Source organism: Arvicanthis niloticus, chromosome 1 (genome assembly GCF_011762505.2).
Source record: "Arvicanthis niloticus isolate mArvNil1 chromosome 1, mArvNil1.pat.X, whole genome shotgun sequence".
Lineage (NCBI taxonomy): Eukaryota > Metazoa > Chordata > Mammalia > Rodentia > Muridae > Arvicanthis > Arvicanthis niloticus.
The window spans coordinates 124,593,496-124,608,418 of NC_047658.1; the positions used below are offsets into that span (position 1 = coordinate 124,593,496).

A 14,923-nucleotide genomic window follows, 5' to 3' on the forward strand; every position below is an offset into this window, starting at 1 on the left:
TGGTGATTGCTGTCAAGCAGGAACCTTAGTCAGTGACAATCTCAGTTCCCTCTCCTTCCTTTCAAATAACTTTGTCTGTCACATGTTGTAGCCCTTAATGGATGGGATCTCACCCTCAAAGCACCTTTCCTACTATCCAAGTACAGAGAGGTGGTCTTTCTGAGGTCCTAGTTTCTTTAATGATTGTAGCTGCTTTCCCAGCACCTGCCTTGTTTGGAACTGCAAACTCCCTTCTCTCTCACCATGTGCTACATTGTCCCCAGTCTTCCTGATACATCTGTTGCTCTCTTGCTCTCACTGTAGACCAGAGCACAGCACTAAGTAATAACCACACCACAGCCTGAATTCTCTCCTGCATTGAGATTTTATCTCCCGAATAGCCCACAATGTTTGCATTTAGTCTCACTCAGGTTTTCAGGACATAGCAGAGTGCAGCCAGACCTTTTTGCCAGAATACAATATAAATGGCTTCTAGCTTAGGTCTTAATAGAGTTTGTTTCCCTTTGAAACTCATGATTTGGCTGTCCATGGTCCCTGTTTCTTAGTATTCTGGTCTTCCAACCTACTTTAAGAATGGCCTATTATGCTCTGCTTTTAAAATTCTGTGTCTTTTATGGTTCTAAACTTTTCCATAGTCCCTACTCCCATCCAAAAGCAGTTCCAAAAGTCTAAGAACTACATTGTCAGATTTGTCATGGTAGCATCCCCACTCCTGGTACAATCTTCTGTACTTGTTACTTTTCACACTGCCGTGATAATTCCTGATAAACCTACTTAGGGGAGGAAGGGTTTCTTTTCTTGTTTTTGTTTGTTTGTTTGTTTTTGTTTTGTTTTTTTCTCATGGTTTGAGGTATAGTGCCTAGTGGTGGGGAAGCAGAAATGTGAGGTGTCTGATGGCATCGTACTCAGACTCAGGAAGCAGAGCGAGATGAATGTTGATGCTTATCTCCTTTATATTCCAACCCAAGAACCAAGACGTTGGCCTTGTTGGCCATGTTCTGTGTTTCTAAGCAGCCTCACGGATTCTGCTCCAAGGATCTCTCTTTGAACAGCAACTCCCAACGCATAGTGAGAACAGTTCAGAGTGTACCCCAGGACCCACAGAGGACCATGGGTCAAGCCTTGGTGATGCTGAAGGCCAAATGTTTGCTACTTATCACAGTTAATGGAACTGTGTTTCTTGGTTAAACTGAGCAACTTTAGAGTTAAAGAGTGCTCCAGCTCTACACTCGGTTCCCTCAGCCACCTGCACCTGTGGGTCACCTGCTCTCGAGTGGCATGGAGTAGCTTTTGCCTGAGAACCAGATGAAAGACAGTTAATTTCACTTACAAGGAACCAGCAGCCCTGATGTACCTTGTGTCTAGCCACGCACGCGGCACACATAATGGCAGTTGTGGAACTGTAATGGCCCAAGATTACTGAGGAAGAATCAAGGGAGCTTCAATCCTAGTTACCTCAGATGAGGGTGGCATGAGTTGGCTACACCTCCTACACTCCTGCAACCTGGCACCATCAAGTTGGCTGTCCCACTATCAACCCTAGTAAGAATTTATCACCCTGACAGTTATCAGGTTTCACTCCTTGTTTGACCTTATATGGTCTCCCCATCTCCCACCCTATAAGCCTCTGAGTTTGCAGATGAAGCATCTTCCAATACCCCTGCCCTGGACAATGGTACACAGGTGCACAAACCTTGCCCTAGAGACTCTGGCCATTTCCCCAGGGGTATAAATACCCCTCCCCCCAAGAAAACTGAACCAGTTCTCTGAAGCAGTTCCCAGGTGTCTTTTTGCCCAAACCAAGATTCTGTACTGTACCCGCCTCCACCGGCTGAGCTTCCCTTCCTCCAATCCATCATGGTCTCTAGAGAGAAGTAAACACAGGGCAGCGGGCTCTAACTTTTTTTTTTTTTTTTTTTTTTTTTTTTGAGGTAATGTCTCACTACATTGTCTAGCCTGGTCTCAACTGCTCAAACTTTCCACTTCAGCCTCCTAGTAACAGGGATCACAATTGTAAACCACTCTACCTCTTGCTTCTTGCTTTAAAGCAAATGAAAAATCTCTCTCTCTCTCTCTCTCTCTCTCACACACACACACACACACACACACACGGATATATCAAAGTTTACCATTATGACTGTTTCAAGTAGCATTAAGTGTTAAATCTATTAGTGTGCATGATTGCTGGTTTCTATCATGTATAGGGATTGTACATTTTTAAAGCAAGCTGTGACCCTGGAGGAGAAGAATGACAGGGAGCAGAGAGAGCCATCACCTAGATGCTCAAGGTCCTTCTATTCCTTTTCCTGGAGTTTACATGTAGTCTCTGGTGCCTCCTCCTGTGTCTGTTGAGTCATTTCTAGATTACATGTAATGTCATATAACACTGAAAAGCATGGAGACACTGGACAAATTGTCACACTGTGTTGTTTGGGGGACAGTAACACAGAAAGGGGTCTTGGTATCTGTTCAGTATAAATGCCAGGTTTTTATTACCCCAATATTTTCAATTCTGTTGACTTGGAGGGACTTCTGCTCTCATAGTTGGTGACAAAATTCCAAGAGGAGAGGTGGACTGGATGAGGAATGAGAAGGAGGAGAGGTGACTTTTCTCTGGCCTGGGAAAAACAGTTTGGTGGACCTCCCAGATCCCTGGATGTACACGGAGCTGTTGTCAGGGACAAATGAGCATCATTTCTGCTTTCTTGCCTCACCATGTGGCCTTACCAATGTCGCTCAGCCTTGGGGGACAACAACAACAACAACAAAGTGCTGTTGTTGGTAAATAGCTCCCACTCCAGAGTAACTAAATCTTCAGTGTCTTCGCCTCAGTCATTTGAACTCATTCTACATTATAGGTTTTTATTAAATGCAGGAGGCATACTTGTCCTTGAAAAGTCTCACCTATGTATCTGAAGTTCACACTGGGCTAAGTGTCCTGCGCTTTTATTTGTCCCTGTGTCCTGATGAGCCTTTGATTGCTTGGCTAATTAAATCCAGATGCTGATCTAACCTTGTTGAGTTACAATGGGGTCTCTTTCCACTAGTGCTGGAAACACCACAGCATCATGGGCATGTAGTCAACCCATCTCTTGTCCTTCTGTCTAACCACAACCAGAGGCAGCAGCCACTTCCCTCACATGCTCCAGAGCACCTGATGTTTCCCTAGAAGCTTCTTTGCACCCTTCAAAGCTGTGGCTTGGCTTTGCTTTACAAGGGAGTGGGCAATGGCTGGCAGAGGAAACACTGGCTGCTGCTCGAGGCGGGCACCTCTTTCATGTCCGTCTAGACTCAGGGCAGGAGGCAGGCTTTGAAAATGCAGGGCCTGGAGCTGTAGTGGCTCCCCATGGAGCAGAGGACTAGGGGTCCTTGGGAAGACCTCTTCCTCCATTCTGCTCCTAGGCTGAAATGCCTGTGGGTTCTCACTGCAAAAGGAAAACAACCATCAAACATGCATCCAGGATTAAAACTATTTCCAAAACACATTATTAAAGCAAGCTGTGACCCACATATTTCTTGTCTGCTTAAGAGTTTTTCAAGCTATTGAGAAGACTGGAAAAAGTGAAACATCAGAAAAATAAAAGGGGCCAGGGGCGGGAGTCGCTGTTGCATGGTTCTCTGGAGATGTGTTGCAATGTCTTGGTTTTGAAAATTCGAGCTTTGATGTTGAGGATGAACCCACCCGGGTGAAACCATCACTGGGCAGGGATGGGAGTTCGAAGGGTAGTGGGTGGGATGCAGTGTCTACAGCCTAGATGTGACTGTGTTTTTGAAATGAAAGACATCTCAGCTAGGGTCACCCCCATTGACTCCCTGTATCATCCCTGCCCTCCAATCCCAGGTCTTCAGCTAGTCCCAGAGATGCCCTTCACTGATTTCCATTCAGTCCGGCCCTCTCTAGCACCCCACTCCCCACACATAATCACCACCCCCGTTCACCCCCTTACCCGCCTCTCCTACCCAGAAAGACAACAGGAAACATAATGTTAAGAACACGATGTTGAATCCTGTGAAAAGAACAGTACAGCCACACTCAGGCCCTAGGGTACAAAGAAACTGGCTGCCTTCTTGGGTGGCTTTGATATAGCAGCAAAAAGCTAGCAGTAGAGTCCCGAGGACTTAGAGCCAGGCAGCTTTTCTCCATCCCTGACAACTGCTTCACAACTAGCAGACCATCTCATCTGGATCTTGCAAAGCACCTGGGAGGATTTGGTAAAAGCCAGTCCTCCTAGGGACTCTTAAATCTGAGTGGTTGTTGTGTTAGCTTTATTATGCCTTCCACTAAAAATCTAACTCTTTTTTTTTTTAAAGATTTATTTATTTTATGTATATGAGCACACCGTTGCTGTCTTCAGACACACCAGAAGAGAGCATCGGATCCCATTACAGATGGTTGTGAGCCACCATGTGGTTGCTGGGAATTGAACTCAGGACCTCTAGGAAGAACAGTCAGTGCTCTTAACCACTGAGCCATCTCTCCAGCCCCAAAATCTAACTCTTAAAGAATGAGGGTGTTTGAGTCATTAGGTTAATATTACCTCCTAGAGAGGCTGCAGTGTAAAATCCACATGGGTCCGGCTGAGACTATAGGCACAGGAGTCCTGTTTGTCAACAGACTTGGAGTTACAGAAGATACCACTAGATAGAGATGTGAGTCATAGAAACGTGACCTCTGGCCCAGCTTTCTGGTCTATCAGGGCTGTCTATCAGGTTGTATTGTCCCAGAAGCCAGCCCAGGTTCAGCATGGAGGACCAGTCACAGATGGAGCAGTGAGGTTGGCTGTCATAAGATGAATTAGAGACTCTTACGACATTCCAACTGATGCCGGAGATGTTAGTTTCACCTGGACTCGTGATGACAGGGAATTTTGACTGTGAATAGAATCAGGAGACCTTTAATGGAGGCTTTGGTATATCACTTTGAGTTCGACTGAGATTGCCATGGAATGGTGAATTAATTGCAGAGACTGCTGTTACTGGGATGGAGAGGAAGGTGCTGGGAAGCTGTTGCCTTTGTGTATCTGGCAGTGTGGGTGTAAAGTTTCTATGGGTCAGCAAGGCTGGGAGTTGGGGAGAAAACCTGGATGTGAAGTGGGGAATGGGAGTCCACGAGGAGGGTGTAGACTCTACCCTCTCCACCTTGACAAAGCAGATGACTTGCAAGAGCAGGCATGCTCTCCTCTAGGCCTGCCCATGTGTCTATGTAGGCCGTGAAGCTGGACCAGGATTTGGAGACATTGAGCATGATTTAAGCAGAGTTTGGGAATGCTGAGCACTTCTGGCACAGCTGACTGCGATTTCCCTGGTAGCAATGCTTGTAAGACTTCAAAAGCCAATGGCCACGGAGCCTCAAAGCCTTATTCAAAAGCTTTAGTAGAGTGTGCAGTGGACTCTAGACATGGACAGAGTTGTGAAAATGTGGATCAGAGACTGTACACACATTGACAATCCTGTGCTGCAAGAAACTTCCATTTTCAAATATATATATATATATGTATGTATGTATACACACACATATATATACACACACATATATATGTGTATATATATTTTACTACTACTTTTAAAACAAAGCTTTCCGCGTTTATGGCTATTGAATGTCAGTAGACCTTTCCAACAGTATCTAGTTAAGGTTTTATCATTGATAACATATCAATGGATATTAATTTTAATTAAAATGCCAGCTGGAGAAATTTGTTCAAGAGCCTCCCATACCTCCTGGTGTTTGTGTTAGTGATGGTATATTATTTCCTTGAACATTGCTGAGAGAGTAGGTCTTTAGTGTTCTCACCATGCAAAGATCACACACACACACACACACACACACACACACACACACACACACCTTAAATAGCTTGGCTTAGCAATATACATTATTTACATATATCAAGAGAACATGTAGTATATATACCATAACTATGTAGAGTCAATTTCCAATTAAAATACATAAACAAATATAAAACACAAACATATAGTTACCTAACAAAAGGCCCCACAGAGATGGCAGCTGTGCTGGGCAATCGACAGAATAGCAGCCCTGTAATGAGGGCCTGACAGAGCTGGGGCAGCTGCTGGGGCCACAGCTGGAAGCCCACTGTGCTTGACAGAGACACTCAGCAGCAGCCACAGGGCCCTGTGTGAAGGTGTCACTTTATCTGTGGCCCTTCCACGGGTGGCCTGGGAACTTCCGTGAGACACACATGTGTCTTCTGTGTTCCCTCTCCAAACTGTGAAAATGCTGGGTTTTGAGACACGGGGAAAGGAAAGCTCTTACTGAGCACAGTGTTTCCTCTTCCTTTAGTATATTGTAATTGTACAGAATAACGGGCTATTCTGCCACATTCATCCACGTCTGTGCTGAATTCTCTTTGAGAGCCTGATTTTCGGTGATGTTTCTGCAACTGCTGGCTTGCTCCTAAACACTTCTGTCTTTGAGTTTGACTGTTTTCCCCTAAGACCAGCAGGCTCACTTTATTCATCTGCTTTCTGAACACATATAGATGCTGGCCACCCCTGCCATGCAGCATGGCAGTTCCCTGCCCAGTTCTTTGTCAATATTTTGGCTCTAATTCTCAACAGCAACACTGCATTTCACTGTTAAATTTAGAGAAGCAGCCTATGATGTATGCCATGCAAGAAGGGGTGGAGTTATTGAGATAGCAGGTTGAGAGTCACCACAGTGAGTTCCCAAATTCCTCTGTGGGCTCCCCACTCTCGGCACAGGCGTTTGCCCTGCACTATTCACATTCCATGGCCATGGATTTCTGACATACTACATACATGTACCACATGTGTTTATTGAGCTTACATATCAAAGGAAAGTACCAACTACTTGCAGAAACTGTGTTGGGCTCTTGGATTAAAAGCACAAGTAAGATTTTAAATCTACTTTCGTAGAGTTTTCAGGCTTGTTTGAAGACAGAGGTACATGGCCACTTCCGATGTAGAAGCAGTCATAGGGGCAGGAGGAAACAACAGAGTGGTAATGGGAAGCCAGAAGGCGGGGGCAGTGCCTATGCTCCACACAGGGCTATCTGGGACCCTCCGTCACCCTCTCTTGCTAAGGTCAGTGGAAGGGATCACACGCAGAGGTTCAAGTGCTATGGGGATGTGCTAAGTTTGTAAGTGAGGAATATTGGGTGTATGCCTGTAATTCTTAGTGTGCTAATAGAGCAACAGCTGCAATAAACACAGTCTGGTAGTTGTCGCGCAGAGCAGGTGACCTGGGAGTGGTTCTTAGATGGGAAAGAACGGTGCGCTGATTACTGAGACTATATTGCTGGCAAATGGGAACTTTCTGTTAAGCTGAAGCTTTCTGGTGAACCTAACACTGCACTACAAAGTAAAATCTACTTCAAATACAACGAAAAAGAAAAAAAAAAAACTTAAGAGGGAGAAAAAGGGCAGGCTGACAGTTGGTATTGATTTTTCCATTTACAGATATAGTATGTCCTTGTTCTTACACCTGGGGCTGGTCCACTTCTACCAAACAATCCTAGTTTGTGACTGATACAACAGTTTGTGTCTATTGCAGGCTACATGGATGTTGAAATGAGCAGAAAGCATGTAGAAGTGAAGGTGGCTACATAACATGGGTGTCTCTGTTCACAATTGGGTGCCAGGTCTGAGCAACTGCCTCTGCTATTGCTGGAGTGGAGGTGCAGGTCTGGGGCTCACTTCTTTAGATTGAGTAATGAAATCACCTTGCTCAGTCGTCTGTTTTCTGAGGGCTTGGCTGTGCACCCCGACTCCAGGAGCCAGGACCAGATCATCCCCTTATCTGTCATCCTTTCCTTTGCTTAACGAGGTATTTTCTTTCCGTTGAATAGGAAAATGCTCAGATCATCAGAGAAGTGGAAGTAGACAAAGTCTCGGCACTCTCCAGAGACCAGGTGGCAGCCATCAAGCAGCTGTGGCTGGATCCAGGAATCCAGGAGTGTTATGACAGGAGGAGGGAGTACCAGCTCTCAGACTCTGCCAAATAGTGAGTGTTCAGCCTCACCACAGCTGCTGTTAGGGTAACTGCAAGGCTTCACTCCCCTGGAATGGAGTGGCGAAGAAGCAGAAGCAGTGGGTTTCCTGACTTTCTGGCATGACTCTTAGCCTCTTCTCTCCTAATTCTCTGTGGGTTCCCAGATGTCCCCTGGGGTCAGCACTCACCTTCTCTCACCGAATTAAGTTGGAGATTCCTTTAGGGGAACTGATCTAAGTTTTGGAGCAGAGGTTATGATTTAAGCAAAGAACACACCTGCCTGTGGTTTTACTTTCTTCCTCTCCAGTATCCTTCTGGAAACCACGGGTAGGCGCAGGCTTTGCTTTAATCAGTTGCTGATCTTGTGGTGCCCTCTAGTGATAGACATTGGTATCTGCAAGACCAGCACACAACTCTCAGCTGGCTTATTTGACCCTCTCAGAAAGTCAACTGCTTATGTATTTTGGGTCCATAAAGCTCTAGATTTAAACCATCAACCCACGAAAATTTCTATTGCACACCATCTTGGAGATATCACAACATCTTTTCTTTCTTTAGAGTCCCCTAAGACTGTTTGACCCAGCAGGTGACTGAGCACAGTTTACTTCTTGGGGTTGCAGCTTGGTTGCTTGGTTCCTCCTCCCAGGACCAGGAAACACCCCAAACCCAGTTGATTCATTTTAAATGCTGACCTCTTTCTAAACTAGCTTAGACTGGACAAAGCAGCTGTCAGGGAAGGCATCGTTACTTCCTGTGGCCTTTACTGACTTTCCCTAGACATTTGTCCCAGGCAGTGTTCAGTTCAATCCAGGTTGGTACAATTGATCTAATTACATCAGCAGAAAAGCACAATGTCAGGAAAAGGAAAGAAACCAGTAAGAAGCTAGACTGGCAGCAGAGAGGGGAGGAGCAAAGCCTCCTAAAGAGACAGGCATGTTGTCCAGGGACCAAATGTCAAAGCTAGTGGGTCCTCCCATTTCCTCCCAAAAGCAGCCTGCTGTTACTACTGGCTCTGGGACTAGCCTGTGGATTTACATTCATTTGGAGAAAGCTCTCCAAAACTGCTGTTAAGATTAATTCAGTATAAATCTTGAAAACAGAAGCAAGTCCACTGCCAGGTGTGTCAGGGTTGGTTGGGGAGGTAAACAGAGTTATATAGAAGATGACTGCATTTAATAAAGGAACATGGTTGCCAGTCTTGAGAGTCCATGGATATGGTGGCACATGCCTAGATAACTGCACTGGGGAAGTGAGAGCAGGGTTGGGGGGAGGGGGGGGGGACAAATGTTCTCAGACATTCTCAGCTATGTGAATTTCAGGTCAGCAGGCAACCTGGGTTAGACCATGTCCCAAAAAAGCAAAAAGCAAAATGAAACAAACAAAACAACAACCCTCCACCCCCACCCCAAGTCTATGACATAAGTTACTTGTGCATTTTCTTGGTCCAGGTCAGTGGTTCTCAGTCATCTGCTAGTAATGTCTATGTATTTATATTTCATTTATACTGCGTAAATGAGTGTACCAGATAGTATGCTAAGGGCATATGTGGCCACCGACCAATGCCCTCTAATCTCAGACACTGCAGTCTGCTGGTTTAATCAATCAATCAATCACTGTAGTGCATCTTTTTTAGCTCCCACTTACATACTTTTGGACTACTTTCCAGAGTCCCTGGCAGATGCCCCAAGTCACAAATGATATTTCATTCTATATTTCTTCTATTCATACATAAGCATGATAAAATAAACTTATCAGCGAGGTACAGGAAGGGATTTACACAAGCTAAAACTAAGGTAATTACCCGCGACACATTAAGTAAAATTAGAGCTACTTGTTATTGGCAATGTGAACCCATGACACAGTGTGAGAGCCGTGACAGCTAATGAGTAACTGGCAGGTGGGCTCAGTGTGGCTACACTAGAAAAAGTGTGTCTCACATCTCGGAACAGCCACAGATTTTATCCTGCTACTCAGAATGGCACTAGATTGAAAAGTATGAATTTTTGTCCATAGCTTTGCAGAACACAAAAATAATTTTTAAAGATGGATCATTTATTTCTGGCATTATTTTCACATCTCTTTGGGGTCATAAATGGCCATGGGTATTTGAAACCGTGAAGTCGAACACTGGATAAAGGGAGAAGACTGACATACAGTAAAATAATAAGCTTGGAAGTGGTGGTCCAGCATTTTAAATCTCTAAATTGGACATCTAGGTTGTGCTACAGAAAGCAGCAGGGCCAACAACTCCATTGCTAGCGAGGTCTTTTGTAAGGACTTTAAAGTAAGTTAGCAAAATTTTAAAACATGGTCTCTAGCCTAGGCTGGCCTTGAACTCTCCATGTAGTTCAGCACAACCCTGAACTTCTGATTCTCCTATCTTTCCTCCTGAATTTTGGGATTGCAGACCTTGTGCCAGCATATCTGTTGTAGGAGGCTCTAGAGACTACCCCGGGTTGTGTGCATGCTAGGCAAGCACTCGGACACCTGAGCTACGCAGCCTGCCTGAAGGCATTCTTTTATTTCACTTTAGAAAAAAAAATAGATGTATTTTAAAGTTAGAATTTTAATACATAGTTCCAAATAACATGAGACAAATTTTGATTGTTTTAGAGGTTTCACTTACAGTGTGCTTAACAGGAAAATGTTATTTTGCTTTGAGGGAATTTTTCTATGGCCGGTTGGTCATCTGCATATTTTCATATAAGTTGCTCTTAGTTCACTGATCAAAGCCTACAGAGAACAGTGTCTATATTATTTAATGTTCTTGAATGAAGTCAAGTGGGTAGGTCCTTTGGGTGTAGGTCCCACCTCCTCAGCCTCTAGGCTGCTGCTTTTCTCACGGCCACATAGATGATGGGATGAGAACTGGGATGGCGTGACCTGAATTCTCAGAAGGCTCACAGATGTGCTTCTGAACCCTGGTTCCTTTAGAACCATTTTGGAGGATAGCAAGGCTTGGCATAGTCACCTCTGAATGTCACTGCTGTCTCCATTTCTTGTGGGGCCGCTGTGGTAAGGGAGGACTTCCCCTGGGCAAGGAAGGGGTATTTTCCCTTCTCAAAACGGAGCCTCGGCATCTCGACTCTTTAATGTCACAGTTACTTGTCGGACATCGACCGAATCGCGATGCCCTCTTTCGTGCCCACTCAACAGGATGTGCTTCGTGTCCGAGTGCCCACCACTGGCATCATAGAATATCCATTTGACCTGGAAAACATCATCTTCCGGTATGTCTATCTCCGAGACAGCATCCTCTAAGGATTTGTCTGTTCAGGGGGCAAGTCTCCAGTCTTAGATGTGTGGTTCCTAAGTTCCTCTTAGATTGGGATAGCTTCTGGGGTCTCATGCTCCACAACAGAGGGACTTCTGGCCTCTTCTTACTGGAAAGAAACCTCCTTATGCAGTCACACAGGTATGCACTCCTGTGACCATATAATTACTGATATCTTTTCCCTAATGTTGAATAGGATTTTTCCTTTCCCTTGTTACCTTGTCTGAGATTTATCCTTAAAGAAAAACCAATATAAAAGTGTGTTAAATTGTATAACAACACCCAGGATGAACAGATCTTTCTTGAACTTTGTACAGAAAAAGTAAATAAAAATACAGTTTAAAAAGCAGCCTAAATCTCAAAGCACTTTAAAAAATTATTTTGTGTGTATGTGTGTGTTCCTTAGTGTATACATATGTGCAGCATGTGCATGCAGGAGCCCTTGGAGACAAGGAGGACATCTGACCCCTGGGACTCGAGTTACAGGTGGTCGTGGGCCACCATGTAGGACTGAATTCAGGCCCCTTGCAACTGCAACAAGCTCTTAACCATGGGACACCTCTCTAACCCTCCATATCTCTTGCATATCTAATATTCCCCTATCCTTTTAAACAAGGTTCATTTTATACATCTCTACCCTTCCCAGACTGAATCCTATATTGTCACAATTCTGTTTTAGAACTCCTGCAGTGCTGTCAAATGGAAAAGGCAGTGTAAAAGCACTCTCCGCATCATTAACAGATGTCTAATTTCATGGATGCTCTCTCTGAGCTGGCCCCTGGATTTAAACCTTTTCAACTTCAAAGGCTGCTTGCAACCTCCCAAACACTTCAGAATGAGCTTTAGTGAACAGGTGTTGCCTTTCCAGAGCCTCGGGGCTGGGTTTAATGTCATCTGGAGTGATACTCTGCAGCTTGTGGCACCTTACCCATGCAGTCTTTCTGGATGAAGAATTCTGATGCTTGAAGTAAAGGTTGAGGTCTTTGTAGAATGTCTTCATGGTGGTGTCTCTTGATATTTCTGCTTTCTCTTGTAGCTCTATCCCCTTCTGCAACACGAGGCAAGCAGGCATGTCTGCACCCCTAGAACATGGCTCAAAGGCATCTTTCCAGATGGTAGTCATGGGAGCTGCAATGAGCCTGTGGACTGTCTAACCAAACTGGTTTAGGTTCTTCAGAAATTGGTGTGGACGAGGCAAGGTGTAGGAGTTGTGGGTGTAGGGGTTGTGGGTATGACCTGGCAGTTTATGTGCTTTAATTGACCCATACAGTCTGCCACAGAGGTAGAAAAAAAAATATTTGCGCTAACACTTAAGAACAGGTATTTCACCTAAACCCCACTAGTTTTCTCTAAAGTATCCACAGACCTGGTAATAGTGAGCCTGTATCTTCTGCAGCAGCAGCAGACCTTAGGGCCATGATGGCTATTCCTTTAGACAGAGTACCACTGGACTCACAATAGGGCTTAGGGCTTTGTGTCAGCAATCTCTCTGCTGACTCCCTGAAATATCTCCTGGACACAGGTAACATCTTTGGATTTTCATCCTGAGCAGAGAGCACATGCAGATGGGAAGAAGGGGTGGGATCCAGCTAACATAGAAATGCTCTGGGGATAACTCAGATGAACTGTAAAAGCAAGACCAGGATGGAGGGAGACCTAGAGGGGTGGCTCAGTGGCTAAGAGAGTGCAGTTCCCAGCAACCACATTGAGTGGCTCACAGCTATCTATAATTATATAATTATATAATTATAGCTTCAAAAAAATCCAGTAACTTCTTTTGGCCTCCAGGACATCTGCACTCATGTGCGTGTGACACACACACACACACACACACACACACACACACACTATAAAAAACAGAATACAAATTGTATATTGAAATATAGGACCTGAAGAAAGCAGAGGTACCAGGAAGGTGGCTTGCCTTTGTCCCTTTCATGTCCTACAACTCTGAGTGGTAGGCTTCATCTCAGTCCTTTGCTTTGAGACCACCAGTGTTCTCCACTGCCTATGAAGCACTGCTCTACTACACTAACCTTAAGAGCCCCCTTCCCCCTAAATCACTGAGGACTCCAAAGGACACTAACTGGATGGTGCAATGGCTTGTATCCTTTCCCTGGAGTTGTGCCTTCCCACCTTTGACTGCCCACCTCTGTCAAGCAGGATGGTGGATGTTGGTGGCCAGCGATCTGAACGACGGAAATGGATTCACTGCTTTGAGAGCGTCACCTCCATCATTTTCTTGGTTGCTCTGAGTGAATATGACCAAGTTCTGGCTGAGTGTGACAATGAGGTATGCTGAGGGTTGGGAACTTAGAGGTATGCTGCTGGGGGTGTGGTGGGGTGGCAACTGTGGAAGGCAGTCTTATTTCTTCAATGTTTCAAGAAGTTAGCTAGATGAGAAAATACACCTTCCCTTTCTGCCAGCACAGTATCTGTTACCAGTGCAATCTACGGATGCATTGCAGACTCAGTGCTAATGTCCTGTGTAACTTAAATACAGTCACATTTCACTTAACAAAATACATTGAGATAGTTATTAGATTTCACAGTCTCGTTTGGTGGCACTTGGGAGGCAGAGACAGGCAGATCTCTGTGAGTTCCATGGCAGACAACGCTGCAAAGTCCTCCTAATACTCTATACCTCTGAACTTAATGCAAGATTTCTTGACTGTTGTTTCAAGGATGTGAACGTAAGTCACCAATGCCCGGTATCAGGTGGTGGCCCATGAACAAACCTTATCTTCAGTGAGCGCTTCTCTCTGATGAGTGCTACTGTATTAACTCATTTCCTTGTGCCTTAATTGTGCCGTCAGAGTAACAGCAGTTACTGCCTAGCTCTCCCAAATGAAATTTCAAAGAAGAGATACATAGTTATAAAGTTAGGAATTCTTAGGAGTTACTTATGGTATTTATCAGAAGAGTCAAAGGATTGGTTGTTGCTCAAGGGACCATGAGGTCAGCCCAATATTCTTAAAGATGAAATATATTCTTTTTTCCATAAAACAACAGGTATTTGGAGAGAATGTAAATGCTGTTATTTCAGCCTGTTCTTCCAGTTGTAGATACACATTGGATACGTTCACTGTGCTATATAGAGTTTTCCCCTTGGAAGTTAAGATAATACTATAAGCTTTAAAAGTGGATGAATGATTTCTCTGATTTCTCTGATAACTCTGGACCTGTCTGTGGCAGGGAAGAGGAAGAAGCATCCATGCCAAGGCTGTAGTGTGAGCTGTGCTCAGCCCGCTCCGTCTTCCTTTTCCATGAGGGTAGGGTAATGATAGAAGGGACCATTGCGGAATGAGTCTGTATTCTCCCAAGCAGGTGGCAGCCTGAAATAGAGTGCTGGAGGATGAAAGGGCCCTTCAGGGCCTTCAGGGAAGGATGAGGTAGGGGCTGGGACTGTGGTGTGAAGGCTAGCCCTATGAAAGGGTCACTGGGCACTCAGTCCCAGTCTATGTAGGGAAGTAGATTCATGGATTGACCCTTTGGAACATTCCTTGAGCTTTGATGTTGTTATGGTTACTTTCTTCTCTAAAGGAAAAGTTCTTGCCTTTTTTTCTCTTAGACATACTTCAGAGAAAATGCCGTCAATAGTAGTTGTCAGGTGATACAATTTGTTTCTGAGCTACCTGCATCCTCAAATTTGAGAGCATTTAGCATTTTCTTTGAAG

The 14,923-nt window shown here is 44.7% G+C and overlaps 1 protein-coding gene across 1 annotated transcript in view; it reads left to right on the top strand.

Annotated features, from left to right (window-relative positions):
* Positions 1-14,923, top strand: part of Gna14 (G protein subunit alpha 14) — a 153,966-nt gene that overhangs the window by 135,645 nt on the left and 3,398 nt on the right. Inside the window, exons 3-5 of the mRNA XM_034519520.2 lie at positions 7,830-7,984; positions 11,074-11,202; positions 13,410-13,539. Coding sequence (XP_034375411.1) covers positions 7,830-7,984; positions 11,074-11,202; positions 13,410-13,539 — 414 coding nt within the window. The remainder of the gene's footprint in view (positions 1-7,829; positions 7,985-11,073; positions 11,203-13,409; positions 13,540-14,923) is intronic.